At 43.5% G+C, this 20862-nt stretch overlaps 1 protein-coding gene across 1 annotated transcript in view; it reads right to left on the bottom strand.

Moving 5' to 3' along the window:
- The window catches only part of SH3RF3 (SH3 domain containing ring finger 3), a 245316-nt gene that overhangs the window by 29761 nt on the left and 194693 nt on the right, over positions 1-20862 (bottom strand). Inside the window, exons 5-8 of the mRNA XM_063149876.1 lie at positions 17679-17779; positions 13477-13647; positions 9410-9660; positions 4978-5282 (exon numbers count right to left, since the gene is read on the bottom strand). Of these exons, the coding sequence (XP_063005946.1) occupies positions 4978-5282; positions 9410-9660; positions 13477-13647; positions 17679-17779 (828 nt within the window). The remainder of the gene's footprint in view (positions 1-4977; positions 5283-9409; positions 9661-13476; positions 13648-17678; positions 17780-20862) is intronic.

Genomic DNA, 20862 nt, shown 5'->3' with positions numbered 1-20862 from the left:
CAATACTTGAGAAAGTGAGTGACACTGGTGAAGACAGGCAGATGTTTACTGATTTAGTCTTCACATGCAAAACTGCTGGTGTGTGTTCAAAGTAATTTTCTGAAGATGTACCTCTTCTTATCTTAACATCAGGAAACAGCGGCCTAGTGTATTTTCCCATTTGTTGTAACTTGTTAATCTAGATCCACTATGTATTCCAGGGACCCAGTTCCTAAATTTAAAGCTGCAAACAGACTTGTTCTCTCAGCATACTTGTAAGAAATGTTTAATTTTACATTGCCAATTTTCAAATATTTCAATATACTCTGGCTAGGTAAAACAGTAAGGAATTGCTGTAACGCAGTGACGAATTAATGACTTGGTTGATAGCACAAGCTCTTATTTTCCTCTCTGTCAGCTCTTGGGCCAGACATTTTGGAAGAGTTTAATCAAAATCCTCATCAAAAGCCAAATGACTGGATTTTAAAGAAAGTTTAATTACAGTGGTCAAACCACCCAGCATGATTTGCTTGATTTGATTAACATAATGAGGAGCTCATTTAATGAGAAATGCATTAATTCATTCAAACAAGTGGTTTTATCAGTAGTATTAAGTATCAACCCAGATTATGTACAGCAGAAACTATTATAGCAAAAATTGAGCAAGGTCAAAGCAGTAGTCATACCATAATTACAAGCTCTTAGCTGTAATCTACCAGTTGAACTGGGTAGCATTCCTGCCCAAAAAAGCAGGATCCCTATTTTAAAAAGCCCCCAAACCATACAGTTTTGCTCCAATTCCACAGCTGAGATCGCCATGTCTTTCTTTCAGATGTTCAGAAGGTTTGGGAAGTGGGACTGAATTTTTTGACTTTCAGACAGCTACACATGACAAAGAACTCAAAGGAACCCTGCTATCACTCCACACCCCTAAAGGAAATGGATGTTGTCCATTTGCTCTTTGTTTTGCCTCTCTCCTGACCCTGTGATGTCTTAGGGATGCTCCCATCCCTAACCTGGCATAGAGTGACCCTGGGGAAAAATTAGCATTTTACTTCTGGGGAAAGGAAAAATTAAAAAAAAAAATGCTTCAGGTGGAAAGTATTTGAGCAAAAGAAGAAAGAAACTCCTTCACACTTTCTTCCACTGCCTTCTTTAGAAACATTTCACCCTGTATTTCAACTTCCTTGTTCCAGGACCCCTTCCTCTGGGCTTTGCACAGCACCCTTCACCTGGGACCCTTCTCTGGTGCTCCCTGCTCTATCTCCCAGCAGCTGCCACTGCTCTTCTCTCTCCTTTGCTGCCCTGACCACCATCACCTCTTTGACTTTGCCGTGCTCCCTCACCTTTACTCAGGCCACTTGTCATTCCTGCAGTGTCTGTGCTGCCCTGCGGGAGCCGCCTTTCCTGCTGCCTCCCACTGTGCCCGTACAGCACTGAAACTTCTCTGATTTTCAAGTGCTCTACTTCTCAGCCTGCTTGGCTGCCAGAGTACTTTCCAAGTGCTGTTGCACAGTGGACTTCAGCACTGCATAAAGCTGTTTTTCAATAGCTACTATCAGCAGCTGGTAAAGGAGACCATGCTCAAAACTGTTCCTTAAGGAGACAGGAGGCTGGTCAAGGAGCTGAGATGTGGAGCCCAAGCCCAGTTGCAGATGGGATACTCCAGGATTAGATGCTTACCAACAAGTGAAGACTGGCATGGAGGCAGAATTTCACCTCCTGCTTAAGTCAGCAGGAACATGACAGTAAGACACTATTATTAGGGTACCTAAATGAATGTAAGTACCAAGGTTCACCTGCAGCTTTGGAAATTTGGATCAAGATCTTCAAGAAATAAGCTGAAGCAGAGAACTAGAGATGTCAAAAAATAGACCTAAGGATTTATTTGCTATATTAATAGAAAATGAGCAAGAAAATCATTCATGCTGATCTGAAAACCATAATCCTTAGGATTATTTCTGCCTGTTGCCTTTAAACCACAAGGAAATGAGTAAAAGTTGGAATTGGAGTCCTTTGATTTTAGAGAAATCGTGGGATTTGCCTATATGTGACTGTTGCACACCAACCTGTGATACACTGGCATATAAACATTTGCACAGAGGAAAGCTTTAGCAGTGATGACTGCACTGTACACTCAGCAAGGCTATTCCCGAGGTGAAGTCGATTCCATCTTGGAACAAACAACACAAACAGCATACATGGACTTACTGCAGAAGCTGCCCCTTGGTGTCACATTTAGTATCCTGAGTGGAATCAACATGGGAAATCATAAAACATAAAATTTTAGAAGATCATATCTAAAAACACTTTCCCCCGCTATCTCCCAACCCAGCCTTCAAGCAGACAATCAACATTACTAAAGTTGTAATCTGAAGAAAATTCCCCAAGGTCCAATATATTTCACCATAGTAGAGTGATAAATGCAAAAAATGCAATTTATCTCCACAGCTCTCAAAAGAACCATGAAAAACAATGGATCCTCATCATGTCCATCCCTGAATGCAAACTACTTCTTCTTATGAACTATGTGCCCTCTGTACAATAGTGAACTCACACTGACAATTCCTGCATGAAAGAAAACCATGGTTAATAACAACAAAATGTCTCCTAAACCAGTTATTCTCTGATCATTCAGCCTTTTTCCTCAGTGGTATTCTACAAAAGACACTGGAAAGACTAAGCCAGGATTAAAGTTAACAACTTCATAGGACACCAGAAATTGTTGATTCTAACAGCAATGCTAATTTAATGACACATTACAATTTACATCACACATGAATTGCTAATCTCAGTTTCTCAGGAGATAATTACCTGTGCATTTCTTCCATCCTGTGTTCAATAGAGCTGAAGACCTTATTACCTCTCCTCTTACTAACTTCCCCTCTGCTCCTTTCATCTCAAAATACCTGACTGATTAATATAATGAAACTGAACTCAAAAAAATTGCTTCTGATCTTTGCTTATCTGGCAGCTTGCTAGCTACGTCTCTCCTGTTTTTCCTCCTCGATATTTTCTGATTTTTTCCTATTATGTGTACTGATAACAGATACTGCCTTTCTCCACTGATATTCCCTCTGAGTGTTATGACACTTTCCTATTTACCAAATAATCTGCCCAAACAGCCCTCACTCTGAAAATATCAAGCCCTGTTACAGATATGGTTCCAGTTCTGACTCACAGATGCCTTTCTGAATAGTTATATGTCTTTCCTTCTGGCATTATCCAAGCTCTCAATTTCTTCAAAGAAATATTTGGGCTTAGCAAAGAGTAAGTCAACTTATCTGGCTGAACATCAGACACTATTTCTAAAAAGAAAGGAATTGCTAATTCAGATTTTTCTAAAATGAAAGTGAACTATAACATGGACAAGATTCAGGAAAATGTTGTTCAGCTGGGGCAGTTATGTGTTGCCCAGTTGAGTCAGAAATGACAATTTTTACGGTTACTTTTCTCTGATACTTCCCAGATAGTGAACTGGTCTTTGGCAACACCCATTGCAATGATGTATATTATTTCCTTCTCCCCTTCATGCACGGAGATCACAAACCTCTTAACTTTACTTCTCTGCATCCCAATTCAGTAACTTTAGGCTGTAATAACTTGGGAAAGGTTAACCAGTATTTCAGGACTGTGCTCGATATAATTTTGTCTACAGACTTTCTGTGTGCAGTATCACATGAATTAAAATATATGGACCTATCACTTAATGTGTTTTAGGAAGTAATAAATAAGCCAGTACACAATGCTCTGAGGCAATGTGCAGCTCTACCATCTCCTGCCAAATGCTGTTCCCTTCCTTGGACTTGCAGAAGTAGCAGGTGTTGTTCTGTTTCCACCGCATGCAGACCTTGACGCACACCTGAGAGCTGTTCTTTGTAAGCACATACCTAAATGTCACATCCAGGGTAGAATTTCCACACCCTTCTTCTTTCAACAAAATGCATTCAGAGAAAATTCAAGACAGGATTAAGGGAAGCATTTTAAAACTCATACTCCTCATTTTGTGCAACTAGGGGTTATCTGTGACCCAGAGGACACATGAGACCTGCCACCTCAGTATTACCATGTACAAAGAAATTGTTTGCTCCATATGTGTCTGTCACCATGGAAAAGCTCAGGGAACATATGGAAAGGATTTTTTTCAGGTTCAAAGGAAAAGCAGGCCCCCACATCTCTTCCTCCTACTCAGATACAAACCAGGATCTTGCTCTGCTAGCCAGTACAGAGATAATCTTCAGCATTGATGTATGGGAACTGCTGACACAATGTAAACATTTGGGAAAAGCAAAATATTTGCCAAGAACCTAAAAGGCTGGGTGCTTATAGCAGCTCTCCTCCTTAAAGCTGGCTTTCCTTAGCAAGGTGTGCCAGGGAACACGTACCCAGCTATCAGTCCCACTGCTGGCTCCCCAGAGATTAACCCTACAGTACACTGTACCTACATCCCATCGAGCAGTATCCCATTGCCCTCTTCTCCTTTGGCTGTGCCACTGCAATGAGAGTTTCTTGAAGAAATTGAGATGTTTCTGGAAGAGCAAAACAGCTCCTACGACTCAGGAGCCAATGTTTTACTGTGCCTGAGGCACCTGCTGTGTGGCTGGTGCCACCATCGGCCTCGTTGGTGTAGGGAGGCAGACGGATTCTGACATGGCCATACGGCTCTGACGGCCAAGAGCCCGCTACATCTCGCTGCACCACTGCAAGTTTGCACATTTCGGCGCTTATCATCGGCAGAAACACACAAATTCAGCTCATCCAGCCTTGTTTCCCATCCCTGAGCAGGTAACCCCAGGGCAGTGTGGAGTATGGTGGTGGGGGGAAAGATGAAAAGCGCAAATAGTGTGAGATGAGGATGCCCAAGCTGTCTGGCGATGGAACCCAGCTTTCACAGAGTGCCTCCTCAACAGCCCTGTGGAAGGGCACCGCGGCAGTGCCCGAGGTACACAGAGGCACACAGAGACGCACAGAGGCACACAGAGGCTCGGCGGCCCTTACCTTCTCGTTCTTCCTCTCCTCGGCTTTGCCGGCAGGCCCGGGCGCGGCGGGGCCGCCCAGGGTTCCGCTGCCCACGTCCCCGTTGAGGTGCGCGGCGCTGACGTTGGGCGGGGTGATGGCGGCGGCGGCCGAGGTGAGCGGGATGAGGGGCCGGGCCCCCGGGGCGGGCGGCTGGTGGCCGTGCTGCGGGGACACGGCGGGGTGAGGCCGAATGGCCGCGGCGGGCAGGCGGGAGGGCGAGCTGGGCGTCCGCAGGGGCGACACCGTGGCCGTGGGTCGCTCCGGGGCCGGCACTGCCGGGTGCGCTGCGGGAGGAGCAGAGAGCACGGTTACATTGCCCTCGCACTGCCCCGATGGGCCCTTCAGTGGCCGCGGCTCACTTGGGCAGAGCACGGTGGCAACAACACCGTGGGTTTGATCCCCTTAGGGGATTATTCACTGGGAGGGTTGGCATCGATGATCCTTGTGGGTCCCTTCCAACTCAGAGTGTTCTGTGATTCTGTCTGTGAAGGTGCCAAGGGCCCGATGGGGATATAAGCTCTGAGCCTTTGCCCAGGATGTATCACCCAGCAAGTGTTTTCAGCTAATTCCCCTCCTGGCTGCAAAGCCCTGCCCGAAGTCACCAAAATTGGCTTGTTTCCCCCAGTGATGCCACTGGGGAATGACAATCACTATTCCTTTCCGTGCCTGGAAATAAATACCTAACCTGCTGCCTTTTAAAAATACATTATATCGTTCCAGCTGAGCTGTTTTCTGCACCCCCAGGCCCTCCTCCTTAGGTGATCGGATCTGGAGCAATGCAGCACGGGACCTAAGGGGTTAGCCCAGATGATCCACGCTGACCCTGCAGACAGCAATTACAAAAGGAGGTGTCTTGTTTCAGCCCTAACAAAATGACCAACATCACATCACTGTGCTGCACAGGATAAATTAAGCAGAAATTCACCGGAGGATTTCTGAGCTCAGCCTCGTCTCTGCCAGCAAAGTCCCTAAGGGACTATGCAGTGCCTTTTAGTCTGGCTGCTCTTGCTAAGCAAATCCTGCCTGCAAGCAGTGGGAACCAGGAATTAGAGCTCGCCCATTTAAGGGTGACTGTGACACACTGATGAGGTCAGCTCTCCAGAGCGTGTTGCATGCTTCAGGATGCAAAAAATGTGACTAAGCTCTAGGTCTGTTTCCACAATGATGTTGTCTGTGACTCCCAGCTTGGTTGATTGCTTAGGTGTTACCTAAATACAGCTCCACTTCAAGTATGTGCAGCCTAAAAGCTGAGTCCATACTCAGACGTTCCCTCACATAAATGATTCAATAATAGGACTGGCTGGAAAGTGCCCATTGCATAAATGATTTCAAGGTTTCATAATCTTGTTTAGTTCTGTCTCAGTGCAAAATTTGAACCTCTGAACATTTTTCAGAGCACAACATGCTCACTCACCCCATAATAGACTCTATTTTGATCAGGTTATTCACCTGGGATGTGAAAACATGGAATGTGATCATTGCACTGTTCTCTTCTGTGGAGAACAGCTCTGGAAAGCCATCAATTCCCTTTACATGAGCCAGTACAGCTTCATGGTTGGTATTGGTTGAACTGTATTCATTCCTGACAAAAAAAATCTTTGAGTCCAGCAAATCAGCTTTTCTTTGACCAAGTGGCATTTTACTGGAAAATTTCTGACTGACTTTGATCTGTCATTTTCTGACAAATTCATCTGGAGGACAAACTTTTATGCAGTTGGAGTTCACTCAATCTGTAACTAAACAACAATGCTAGAACAACTCAAACCACTAGTTTCTATTCCTATGGTTATCAGTGGCACCCATTGCCACTGATTGATAGAGGATTAGATTGATAGAGTGCCATTAATCCTGCTCACTACACCAGCTGAGCACTCCTGCCAGGAGGGGATTTCATCTCCCAGCCTTCTGCCCTATTATCTGATGTGATACTAAACATGATGGGCCAGTCATCATCAGATTAGCACCTCCAAAGTTTATATGATTCTCCTCTACAGAAGCTCCTCTATAACATCTTTTTTTACTAATGTTTATGGCAAATCAGCTACACTATATTTAGCCAGTCTGTAACTTGATATCACTTTACCATGTAAAATGAGGAAGGCCCTAAAAGTTGTTATTACAGATGCCTTCAAGACTCTTTTTACTATTAGTTACCATCATTCCCTCCCAGGACTACTAAGAACATGTTCTGGAAGTGCAATTCACTTCCAGAATGCCAGGCAAGGTATTCACTAGTTATCTGGAAATTATTCCCTCCTGATTTTCCCATTTGGAACCTGAGTGATGAGCAATTTTCCTATGAGTAACCTTTTTTTTTGGGGATGGTTAAACTTGTAGGATCTAGGTTTTGAACTACTGTTTGTAGGGAGCAATGACTTTCCTAAATTTAGAGAGAAAGCACATAAATGGAATTTCTCTGCATGTACCTGGTTGCAGAACACTGATTTGATAATAATATTAGGTACATCACCGCTTTCATGCAAGACTTGGTGTTTCCAGACACAAAGGAAACATAAAACATGAAAAACAGTAAAAGAAATGGCCTGTGAAAAATCAGCTCTGAGTAGAGTTCTCACATTTTATTCTGTAGTTTCATCTGCTTACTGTTACAATGTATGCCTTTGCTCTGGGATCTCTGGATCTGGACTGTGCTGCATCAAACATGCTATTAATTAGCAATGCTCACTGAAGGCTACTTTTGTTCTACACCACTCATATTTCGTTTTGGGTGTGTTCCTACATTAGTGGCCTTGTAGCAAATTGATTTGTTACTCATGTATATTGCAAGCCAACAGAAACGTGATTTGAATACTGTGCCAGCTTGCCTCTCTTGAAAAGCTTTTCCAAAAGTCAGTGCATTGACCTGTCCTGCATGGACTCTGGTCCACAGCATGCTGGTGAAGACAGCTATTGTGGAGATAATTACTGGTAATCACGAAAACTTCCTTTATTTATCCTAGCAAAGATTTATTTAATTAAAACAACAATCTCGTGAACCTTCTGGAAAGGCTGGAAACCTTCTGGAAAGGTTGGAAAACTCTCTGCTTGGGAGGTTTTGGAACAGCTCTGTGGTCCCTGGATCACCCTGCCTGCCAATGCTTTGGCACTTTACAGATGTCAGTGACCTGGAGAAGCAATCTTAAATCAGGGAAGCTGCTGGAGGTGTGGAAAGAAGGTGTGGGCCATGCCAGGCCTGTGGGGCAGAGCAATCTGTCACCTTGGTTTCAGGGGAGTCATCTGCCTGGTGATGTGGGCACAGGAGGCACCAGGAGCACCTGAACACTTGCTGAGCACTGCACCCAAAAGGGGACATTTTTGCCTTTGTGCTGTGGGAGCAGGAGACCTTTTGGAAGGGTGTGACTTGAGAGGAAAATTCTTCAGCATTTTCTACAGTAGAGAAGAAGAGGATAAATGGATTATTCCCAGTGTGACATGGATGCCTGTCACACAGCCCTGCACTGTTTGTTGAGCAGAGGAGTCTCCACTGTTCAAGACTGAGATTCTCAAGTATTTGATTACATTTTCTTCCCTTTGGTCTGGACTGTGGAGGAGGTGAGATTAGATGGCCATCATCATGCCTTCTGGCTTCAAAAGGTATGAATTCATGACTCACTCTGCAGGGTATTTCTCATTTGTGTTTGCTCTGTTTTGTATTTAAGACCTTAGTTTTGAGCAGTCACAGTTGTTACTGATCTTTGTAAATACAATGGCTCACATCCCTATAAAATATCAGAAACAAAATGTTTTAAATTTTGCTGCATAAAGTTCCACCACAGGATTTGCTTTTACTTTATTCAACATCAGAAGCTGTTTAACATCAGGGAAAGGGGAATAAATTGTACTCTAGAAAATTGTGCTGTACATCAGAAAGGGAACCTAGAAAGAACAGAGGCCCCCTGGTGCAAGAAGCTTTTATTCTCACTTCAAAAAGGTGGCAGCAGATTTCAGATCTTTTGCTTTACCACTAACACAGGGTTCCATTCTGCCTAATAAATACCTTTCATCCCTGAAGCCCAATGAAATGCTTCTTAATTTCAAGGCATGTATTACTTGCACTGCTATAAGGGCAGTATTTTTTATCAGCAAGCTGACCAGACTCAGAACTGTTATTCTCCTTGGTATACAGAGTGCTTGCATTCACTCAGATAAATTGTATAAATATTTGTAAACACTACAATCTATTTCAGCTGTAGCAACAGAACAATCTGATAAACACAACGTGGTTCCCAGAGATCAATAGAAACCCATAAATATTACAAGCAAAGCAAACATACTCTATCACCAATGCACCAGCTCCACCCTGCCTGGGCTGAAGCGAGGAGGAAAGCAGTGGGAACAGGCACGTTCTGGGGGTGGCACTGGAGGGGTACCCTAGCAGTGGTGCCAGGCAGGAGGCAGGGTGAGCACTTACCCATCTGCATGGCGCTGCGGGGCTGGCTGCCCGCCGGCTGGGCCGAGTACCGCAGGCAGGTGCTGAGCTGCGGAGAGGCCGCCGGCAGCTGCCCGTGCGTCGGGGGCGCGCTGATGGGAACAACCGGCCTGGCAGCCGTGCTGGCGTTGCTGTGACCCCCCACAATGGGGTGGATGGCTCCTGGCGCTACTTTTGTGGTTGGAGCTCCTACAGCTCCGCTGTTCCTGGGCTGCCCAGCTCCCACTGGCACCCTGCACGGAGACAGACAAGTGCAGTGTAAGCATGCTGCAGAGACCCCAATACCCCACCACAGTGCTGATAAGTACCCCCAGTTACTTAGGGGGTTTAACATAATACCCTATCAGTTGTTAAAGTAAACTGAGGTATTGATATCTCGGGATCTTTTGGTGGTCGCCGTGACCCCGAGAAATGTTAAAAGTCACTTCCCAGCCCGAGCACTTGAAGAATGAGTCGGAGCTCTTCAGTTCTTGGTCTCAAGGTTGTTTATTGCGTCTTATCTATAAAAAATTTTCTCCTGCCCTGCTGAGGTCCGTCCAGCAGGACAGTTCCAGGCACACTGCCTGCCCCCAGGGTGGTGTTATGTCTTTATACTAAAAACTACGTGTACAATATTTACAATTACTTTCCAATACCTATCACCTATGTTAGACAGTGAGCTTCTACTCTAAACCAATTTAAAAGTGCCAACATCACAGCAGAAGATGGAGGCCAAGAAGAAGAAGAAAGGCTGGACACACCCAGATCCCTCCATCTTGCCTCCTGAACCCCCATTCTAGAAACCCCAAAAACCACTTTTCCACCCTGTGATAACTTCACTATCATTCTACTTAAACTGTTGTGGCTTGCCGGTCTTCATATAAGCTTGGTAATTTGCTCCACGGGTCATAATCAAAACCACAGGTGTTTTGGACTCCATGCCAGGGCTTCTGAGCCCCCTGGCAGAGGTCTTGGCCGTCCTGGACAGCCAGAGGGACGTCCTGGGTTCCCACATGGATATATACTTATCTTTATAGGACCCATTTATAAGCAAGCTGGGGGATATTTTCACCCCTTTATTCTACAGGAAGAAGTGCAGGGTAAAAATAGAAAAGATAATTTTTCTCATCATGTCTTTTATTACCCTATATTTCTGTCTGAATAGTTTCTAGTAAAATCACAAATCTTAATTCAGAGGAAATGGGTATCTCCCAGATGTCATTTTGTGTGCCAGAGGCTATTTCACATGGAGTGATAATTAAAACAGACTCAGAGATCTTTTCTTTGGATCAAACCTGCATACAGCCCTACAGGGAGAAACAAAGATGGATAACACAATCTGTGTGTGGCTATGGAAGGGGACTGAGAAGCTGCAGACTTGACTGGGCTTGGCTGAACACTCACCTTATTCATGTAACCAGCCCTAGCTTAGATTTGCTAAGAGAATGCAACAGGGACAGGAATGCAGCTGACCTGAATGAAAAAGAAGTCCAAAGAGTTGTTGACACCTCTCTCACTCCTCACTTGAAACTGCAGGCATAATTTCACCTGAGTGGCCAAGTCCCTTCAGAGGGGAGGGACAAGGCTTTTTCTCCTATGAATTGAGTTCAATTAAAGCATGTCTGGATCCTCTTACCATTGAGCAAAAAACTCTGACTAGGACAGAAGGACACTTAGGAAGACAGAAAGACATCAGTGGACAAACTCAGCTGCTGCTGAGCACCTCTTTCTCACTCAAGTTCCTGAATGATTGCCTTCCCCAGCTGTAGATGCCATGAAACAGATGGATCATTTTGTGCTGTTTTCTTCTCCCGGGCTGCTTCTTGCGCCAAGGTCCTCTTGCAGGAAAGGACAGCACAGAGATATGAGGCAGAACAAAGTAAAATGGAGGAAGTGGAAATGAGGCAGTGCAAGGGTTTAGCAAGAGAGGAGAGAATAACAGAAAAAGCATTAATAGTCATCTATGGAGTATAGAACTGGGAGAAACTCTGGGTCCCCAAGACGGCATGGGAAGACAGAGAGGAGAAGAGGAGAAAGGAGTATGTTGAACAGTCTGGTTCAGAGGACATGGGTGACAGAAGAAATAACCCTAAGAAAAGAGTGGAAAGCCTAAAGAGTGGAATTCTGATGGAAAAAGACCAAATCACAGGCTGGAGGATATGGTCCAAAAGGGCAAAAAATAGCTATGCCTCCTGTCCAATCCTCCCTCCTCCTACAGATGTATGGAAAGACATCACTGTGGTATCACTGACTTAACTCATCTCATGGTACAAGGTTTGTCTGGACTACATTTTGCTAAATAAATCTGATTTTTTATTTTCTTCAATTTTTTTTATAAGTCCCCAGGTTGGGAAAAGCTGGGAATCCCACCAGATGGAAATCTTGACTGTCTGTCATCTGCTGTGAAGAGCTGGCAGGGTGGCAGGAAGGTTCAGCTGGAGCTGGCTTGGCCATCTGCACTAGATTCAGTTTGCCAGAAAAGCACATCTAACAGTCCACTGAGAGCTGTGTTCAGGCAAACATGCACACCCACAAGTACAGAAACTATCTGTGAATCCAACAGAGATGGGTAGATGTTGGATGTGGCAAATATTCTCTGCTGCCCTGTGCCTGTCTGCCCATCTAAAGAGTTTTGTTCTTTTTCCGTAATGCTCCACTCAAACACGTGTTTTGGCAGCATATAAATCTTGTTCAGTGTTATTAAATTCACAACTTCTTTTCCTTGGGTTTTGTAGGGTGTGGCAGAAAAACATGTATGAATCTAATCCTCTGCTTTTCTGTCAAAGGGGAACAATGTATGTTGAATGTAGTGGAAATAGGAGATTTTGTTGATATCAGATTTTTATTGCTGTTCTCACTGAGGGTGATTTATACAGGAATTTAATTAGCCCACAGGATCATAAATATAATCATAATGCTGTTTTCAGGTTTTGTGGAAAACACTTTTGCCCTTTAGCACTTCTCTGTCTTGTTCTAGCTGTGACATGCTGCATTTAATAAAGTCTTGCTGATTCAGATAACCGACCCTTCAGCACAAACCTCCTCACTAATTAAGAGCTGAAGAGGCAAGGAGCAAAGGCAGCCAAGGGACTCTATAAAATAAGGTAAATACCTTTAGGTTGATGAGCAGTGAAGAACCAGTGAATTAATATTTGGGGTTTCCTTACTGAAATGCAATATTAGGATTGTCAGCAGGCTTAGTTATTGCCTTCTGATTTGTTCTTAACTTTTGGTGTTACTCAGGACACATGCGGCAGACTTGACAAACTTTAGATGCAACAAAGCTGGATCAATTTTTCCAGATCAACAGTGTCTGAGTTGTGAGGTGCCCTTTTCTGGAGAGGAGTCAGAGATGGTGGAGACTGTGTGCGTGTGGGAGGAGAGACTGAGAGCACATGAGAAGGAATGAGTTCAGTTTGCCAATCCACAGTTGCTCTAAAGGAGATACGGGCATACATATGCCAGCATTTACCTGCAAGGAACATGTAGGGCAAACAGTCTGGGACACAGAGATGGACTTTCTTCTCAGCTTCTCAGCTTTGATATGGTATTGTCCAATACTGAACTCTGACAAATGGCATTCCTCCCTCAAAAATGCCTTTTTTCCTTTTCTCATCTGCTGCAACTGAGGCAGGGGTAGGTAAAATCAGACAATTTACTTAACTCTCCTACCACTTTAGAATTTTAACTGTTCAAACATTAGTCCAGATTCAAACTATCCCAGATCTCTGCTTTAGGAAGAACAAAATCGAGATGAGGAGCTACTGAAAAGCAAAACACGAGTGTTTTTAATTTTGTTACGTGTCCAGTAGTTTTATAACAATAAAACCATTAGCCAACAGATTTTTTACAATAATAAAACCTGGGCCTGTCAGAGGTCATAAATACATCATCTAATACAACTGGTGCAATGTCCTGAGGACATGGATCACTCAAATGCTACAACCAGCAAGTCTCATTACTGAAGTCCACAGTGCAGAGAATTTCTGGAAGGGGAATGTGATTTAAAAGCAGAGCTACATTTTTTCGGTGCCATCCAGAATGCCCCAGTAGAGGCAGGTGGTCCTCACCTTGACACGGGTGTCACGTAGTTGCCTGGGAAGACCCCGGACATGCCACTCCTCAGAGAGGTGCCCTTGAACCAGCCGTCCTGGCACTTCTCAATGACGCGGTACATCTCCCCTTTGCGCAGCTCCAGCTCGTCGTTCTTCTGAGGCTTGTAGGCATACAGGGCCAGGTAGCTGTGGGGAGAGGTCACACAGGGAGAGAGCACACAGGTGACATCAGCCACCACCTGTCCTGCTCCAGCTCCAGCCCCACAGAGCAGAGAGAGCTGCTCAGAAGTTGAGGTTAAAAAGGGACACCATTACAGGCTGCTTCACAAACAGGGAAGGGAAGAGACTGGATTCTAAGACAATAAGGGAGTAACTAATCAGAGTAAAAGGTAATTTAGAAGTTGATGAGACATGCTTCTCATCCAGGGCATAACCAGACCAAAACAGTGCCACAAAGCAGCACCCAAGTTAAGGATGTATCAACAGTTTCAGAAAAACATGACAATTACAGTGACAGCCAGAGTAACAAGGGCTGGAGTAAGAGGGCTTTGCAAATCCTGACATCTGGAAGAAATACACATTCATTTGCTTCAGGTGGGATCCACCTCTGTTGTGGAGTTTAAGAGGAAAATAAATAGGTAAGCTATTTCAAAATAGGTAGGCTATTTCAAAAGCTTTTCTTGCAGCTTTCTCAATGCTATTTATGCTGGCCAAGTTTAGAAACAGCACACCAAACTGTTCTGATCTAGTATGGTAATTCTTGTACTATGTTGGTAAAACAAAAACTGAGAAAGGGCCACATTCTGCAGAGGATTTTTTATTTAAGTAAGTGAACTGGTAGAATTTGGTTTTGAATGTCTTGCAAGTGTACTAATAAATCTTTAATACAGGATCCAATATGTAAAACTTTTTATTTATTTAATTACAGCTTTTATTTATTCCCTTTGTTTAGAGTCTTTCTATTTATCTCTCTTTTGTTCTTCTGTTACTACTTCAGGGATGTGTCTAGTGTTGTGAAATGACTACAGCTTAAAATCCCTACAGAGACACTCTCTGTTTAGAGAGATTCTTGTTGAAAATTAAGAATGATTGCTTGCACTTTGGGAAATAATGGAAAGCCGGGATAGAATAGAAAGAGTGCACACACAGAACAACACTTTCTTTGTAAATACCAGATTTTCTTTGTATTATTGCTTTTCTCCAGATACAAAAAGGGATTTCTGGTAATTCTTGATCAAGGTTGTGCCTTCCTGAGTTTTTTTTATTTATTTGTGATTTACAGGCAGTGAACATAGACTAAGAGAAATGGGAAAACAGAGAAAGTGCATTTGCACTACAAAGTGCAGCAGAATGCTCTTAGACTCAGGGGTGGGTGAGAAGAGGGTTGCTGCCCACCTTATAGCAGTGAACCAGAGAAAAAACCAAAACTATAGCAGTTGTAATTGTAGATTTTCAGCCAATAAAAATGATACATGACTTTTTACTTCTGCTCTCCAGGAAATATAATTGAGGAATAAATCCTGTTATTTTTCTTGATTCTACTTCTTTATTGTACCATAGATTTCCTTATTTTTATTCTGAAGGTAGTAAATAAACAGCAGTGACGAGCAGAATATGAACTATTTGGTAACAGCTCCTTGGGGAATCTTAGGCTGATGTGCCTGGCTCTGTTTACCACATGCATGGGGTACAAAGAGCTAATCAGAAACTATATTTCATTAGCCAACAGAGGGGAGAAACCACCCTGCACATGCTTTTTTTAGCCTATATAATCGGGTGGTCTTGAGCAGGTCTGTAGCTGTTCACCTGACGGAAAACATGAGGCTGCATATGATCTGAAGGACATTAAAATGCGTCACCCTGACAAGAAATAAGGTTGCATGCTTCAGTGCTAATCCTTCAGCACTGCAAGGACATAACAGAAAGTGCCAGACTGCACTCACTCAAGGGAGCAGAGAATGTGGCTTTGACTGTCCCTCTTGAAATTGCTGCTTACACAGGGTTCAGATTCAGAAGCTATGGGTAAAGCAGGGGGTCAGGGATAGAGCATTTTAGATAGATTCACTTAGCCTTTTCTCCCCACGGGCTACATGTAATAATGTAACTTACAGGTGGAGATTCTGGAAGCAGGTGCAAGGAAAATTACCCTAAGTGGATCATAGGCTGTCGTGCCTTGCAGCTATCTTCAGATCTCCTATTAGTTTCTTTTTGCTCTCTCCTACTAGCTTCACCCAGCAAATTCCCCCACGTCAGCTACCACTAAGTCTGAATATCCAATATCACAATGAGCCTAAACATCCTCTGGATAGAGCATTGAAATCCTTGCAGAGACTAAAAGAAGGTGTACAACAGCCCAGCACAGATGCCACACCAGAAAGACCAACCTCTGTATGGCTAAAGTGATGAAAGCTTCTGTGTGACAACCATGTAGGGTGACCCTGGCACAACACAAGTGATCAGTACTTTCTTTGTGGACCAGCAATCCCATCTCCTGTGCAAGGGGCTAGTGAGGATGCCCATCCCTGGGGGTCTCCTCTTTAGTTGCAGAGGCACAGGGTTCTCCAAACCCAGGGGCAGGCCCAGCCTGTGGGCAGGCATAAACTCCACTCCTGGCAGGGAGGCGGTTGTGGGAGAGCTGGGGGACATGCCTGCTCTCATCCATGGCTGAAAACAATCTGATTGCCAGCAGCTCCCCTCCCCAGAATTTGTTTCTGGGTTTTTCCTCTGGCAGGAAATCAGGTCTAGTGGTCCCATTTGCTGAGGATGATTTTGCCTTAAGGCAAAGTCTTTGGATTTGGACACATTTCACTGCTCTCTAGATTTTAGGTGTGAAACTTCACCAGCTAATTCTGTACAGCCTAGAAAAAAGTGTTAAAAAAACAATCTGAAATCTTGCAAAATGTAGTATCAGATTATTCTGGGCTATGTGAAACAGCGAGGCTAAGGCTTGCAAGTGGGACCTGGAAGAACCCAAAATGTTTATTAGAAATTCCCTGAAAAAAGGTTGAAGTGTGAAGTGTTCTTGGCCTTGGGTAGCTGCCTGTGACTCTGCTTACAGCGCAGAAGCCCCAGGGTTTTGTCTAGAGTTGCACCTCCCCACTACTGCTACAGCTTTCAAATAATGCATCTTCTTTGACTGGAACTTGGCTCGTAAATGCAGAATGACAGACCGGATTACAAGGCTGCTTCACAAGGGAGATGACAGGAGAAGCATGGGAGGGAGCAGGGGAGGCTTGCTGAGGCATGGAGTCAGGGGCATTGCCTGAGAGCTGGAAAATGTCCTGATTCAGCAACCAGGTACTTCAAATGTTGCCAGTTATCGCTTCCTAGTCAGGGCAAATCTTGCAATAAACACGTGCCCCACTATGTGCCACACAGGCTGTGCAGGGTGAGCACAGGGCAATGGTGACACCTCTCCATGGGGCACTCAGGGATGTGTGGCATCTCTCAGGTATAAAGATCTCAAGTAGCTAAGAAGAAATTTATTTGGTTCTGATTAAACACCCCCATTGTTCTTAAAGAAGATCTATTATTTTCAGGATTTTGTGAATTCAGACCTTGTTTTAGCTATATCATAAAACCCAAAAATGGGGATACGCATATGTGTTTGTGTGTGTATAGTTGTCCTGCTTTTATGAGGTATATGTGTTGAAAGGAGAGGATTCAGTAGTTAATTAGACAAGTATCAGATAAACCAACCAGGCTAGAAGAGACTTGCCAAATATGAAATCTATTTGTTCTGTGAACCTTCTGTTATTCTACGCACTATTCAACAAGACTGTATGCCAAAGATGTGAAGTTCATTCATTGCCTTGTTCGTTCATTGTTGATGGCACCAAAAAAGTGCAACTGAGCCATTTTTTCTGGTTAATTGTGAATAAATCAGGTGTTTGATTGCATGGGACTACACCTTTTTAAGAGCTTTAAATGAAAGATTTTCTCTAGCTCAGAGGTACTCAGTTTGCTTCACACTGATCTATACAGTTACAATAAATAAAGTCTAAAAGGGCTCACACAGAAAGGGGGAAGTCTTGCCCTGCCCTTCTCTATTAATTTTTTAATTTCAGCAGAGGCTGCCTCACATTTGAAATTGCAATCTCTCTCTTCTCAGAATGCACCTGAGCTGAGATTTGGGCATTCAGGTTTCAAGCACACACACACACACACACACACAATTGGAAACAAAGAGTACACAGTGACTGAGATGAGCTGCTTACATATTGAGGGGGAGCTGGACCTTCGGTGGTGTTCCCTGATCTCCAATTATTGCACTTGTCCTGGGACCAGCCACTGTGGCTGTTCCAATCAAAGAGGAATCCTGAAAATACACAAAGAAGAACACACAAGGATTTAAGAAGAAGCTCATAATTTCCTAAATTTCTATGGGGTGAAGGCATAGAAGAATAAACCACATATTTTATAAATTCCTGGATTTTCTAACTTCATTATATTGCCTTAAAAAAGGCTTATTCTAGCCTTACACACTCCAAAAATACATTTCTGACACAAAGGATTAGCAGAATTTCCATGTACCTGTCAGAGAAATTTTATTTGTAGGCGCATCTTAAAAGTTTTACAATGTAAAACTACTTAACTGCTTTGTAAAGTCAGCTCAGCATGTGCATCTGCAGTAGTATCTTCTCTGATAAAAGTAACCTTTTCCCCTCAAAAACTTGTTTTTAAATTGGTACCCTTTTGGTAGTGGTTATGGATCTCTGGAGAAGAAGATACTATTCAATTTCCAAAATGCACTCTCATTTCTATGTACTCTTTTTATCATCAGGAATATTCTTCTCCTTCAAAAGAAGGTGACTACTCAACCCAAAGCTTTCTCTGAATGGAGAAAGTAGTTCACTCCACTTTTACCCCAGAAAATAAATCTCTCATATAGACAGCTGGACAGATCTTCTCCAGCCATTCATGTGAAAGGCAATTCTAAATGTAATCATTCATTTCTCAAAGCCTAATGCTCAGCCAAATTATATAGGGCAATCTCTTTTTGAGTTGTCTCACCAAAGTCCTCATTCATCTATGTCAAAAATGAATCCTGACTGGAAACGTCTCCTGAACTAATGCCAAGGCCTGTAGCAACAGATCTTTATTGCAGACAGGGCAGAGCTGGGCTGATGGGACTTGTAGTGGTTTACTTGAACAAAAAGTTTTCTAATAAATCTCACCATATGCTGTGTGCATGTCCATATGCAGAATGGCTGTACAAAGTAGGAACCAATACCCACAAATTGCAGGTTCAGGCAGGGTGTGTTATACTCAGCAAAGATCCTGAGAAGTTCACAGGCCTCCACTACAGCTTTTCTGTTTTAAAATTCTATCTAACAAACAGTAAATATTGATTTTTGGAACACAAACATGGGGACAATTCTTGTACTTAAAAATGACACTGAATTAAACCAAGACATTGAGTTAACCAAGACACACATTGTTACTTAATTACTGGATTTCAAGGTTATCTTATTCCAAAGAAGCCACATAATCATTACTGTTCTGTCTTGACAGTGCATTGCGGAGCTATATTGCTTTGCTGTTTATGAACACATTATCATTAGGAAATTGTGCAGCAAAACATGGAAACACAGCATTGTGATTCTAAAGCTTTTGGCAAAAAGCAGCAAGATGTCTCATTTCTCACCAACATCTACACTCAATCATGAAATTGTATTGACAAGTACATCTCCTTTTTCTCATTATTTCCTCAAACTTTCTGGCTGCTTGCTCAAACAAAGAAGGATCCAGGCACCTCTTGGTCCTATGTGTAAAAAGCATTCTTTCCAGCTCTGTGACTAAGCTTTATTAATACTGCCTGTCACTCCAGTGAGCTAGTATCAACTTACAGAAAAAACACATCAGCCCACTAAAAAATTTAGGGATAGCTGGAGAATGATCCCTCATTTGTTATGTTGAGCTGGTTAATGGAGTTAGGGATTGCAGATGTTGGGCTGAGACACTTGGCAGCTACCTCATCCAAGAGATAAATGAGAAATCAACTAGTTCAAACTTTGTGTTGTGCTACCACTGTATGCCTGCTCTGAACTAGAGAAAGTCTCTAAGAAAACAGAAAATGCATCAGTCCCCACCCTTCCTTGCTAGGAAAAAAATTAGATTTTATGTCATGAAAAAACAGATCTGAATGAACAGCCTCAGGGTGCAACAGGAAGATCACAGCAGGAAGATCACAGCAGGAAAGAATAGAATAGGACAAAATGGAATAGAGTAGAATAGAATATGTATATTGAAAGTGACCTGCAACAAGCATCTAATCCAACTGCCTGACCACTTCAAGGCTGACCAATTAAGGACATGTCCAAATGCCTCTTAAACACTGACAGGTTTGGGGCATCAACCACTTTTCTAGGAAGCCTGTTCTAGAGTTTGACCATCCTCTCTGTAAAGAAATGCTTCCTAATGTCCAGTCTGAATCTCCTGTGGGGCATTCCCACAGGACCACTCCCTTGCATTGTGTCAGTGGACACCGGGGAGAAGAGCTCAGTGCTTCCTTTTCTGTTTCCCCTCCTCAGGAAGCTGCAGAGAGCAATGAGGTCACCCCTCAGCCTCCTTCTCTCCAAACTAGAAAAGCACTGTGTCCTCAGCTGCTCCTCTTAGGACATTCCTTGCAGTCCTTTCACCAAGATTTGTCATCCTCCTCTGGATGTGTTCAAGGACTTTCACATCCTCCTTCCATGGTGTGGCCCAGAACTGCACAGAGTGCTCCAGGTGAGGCCACACCAACACTGAACACAGCAGGATAATTTTGGGTGACTGGTGATGCTCTGTTTGATGCACCCCAGCATGGGGTTTTCCCTCTGGTGTCTCACACTGAGCCTGCTGTCCACCAGCATCCCCCAGATCCCTCTCTGCAGGGCTGCCCTTCAGCCACTCCTCTCCTCATCCATACTTGTGCCTGGCTTTACACCATCCCAGGAGGGTCAGAATCCAGCCTTTTGAATTGTTACATTTCCTCCTGCTAATCATTGGCCAATGCTCCAGGGTACCTACATCCCTCTGCAAGATATTTTGTGCCTTCTCAAGAGAATTAAAAGCACCTCCCACTTTGGTATGATCAGCAAACTTGCCAGTGGTGCATTCAACTCCTGCATCCTGATCATTGATATATATGCATATGTGTGTGTATATATATATATATACATATACATATATATATACATATATATATATACATATATATATATATATATATATATATATGTGTATATATATTCACACACGCAAATATATATATGACAGAACTGGCCCTAAAACTGAGCCCCAAAGAACATCACTGGTGACCTGTCAACAGCCAGCTGTAACCTGCAATCCTTTGAGATCTGGCCTTTGGCCAGTTCTTCACCCAGTGCATCACAAGTCCACTCATTCCATGGCTGAGCA

The sequence above is a fragment of the Melospiza melodia genome, chromosome 2 (assembly GCF_035770615.1).
Source record: "Melospiza melodia melodia isolate bMelMel2 chromosome 2, bMelMel2.pri, whole genome shotgun sequence".
Taxonomy (NCBI): domain Eukaryota; kingdom Metazoa; phylum Chordata; class Aves; order Passeriformes; family Passerellidae; genus Melospiza; species Melospiza melodia.
This window is presented reverse-complemented; position numbering and strand designations above follow the sequence as displayed.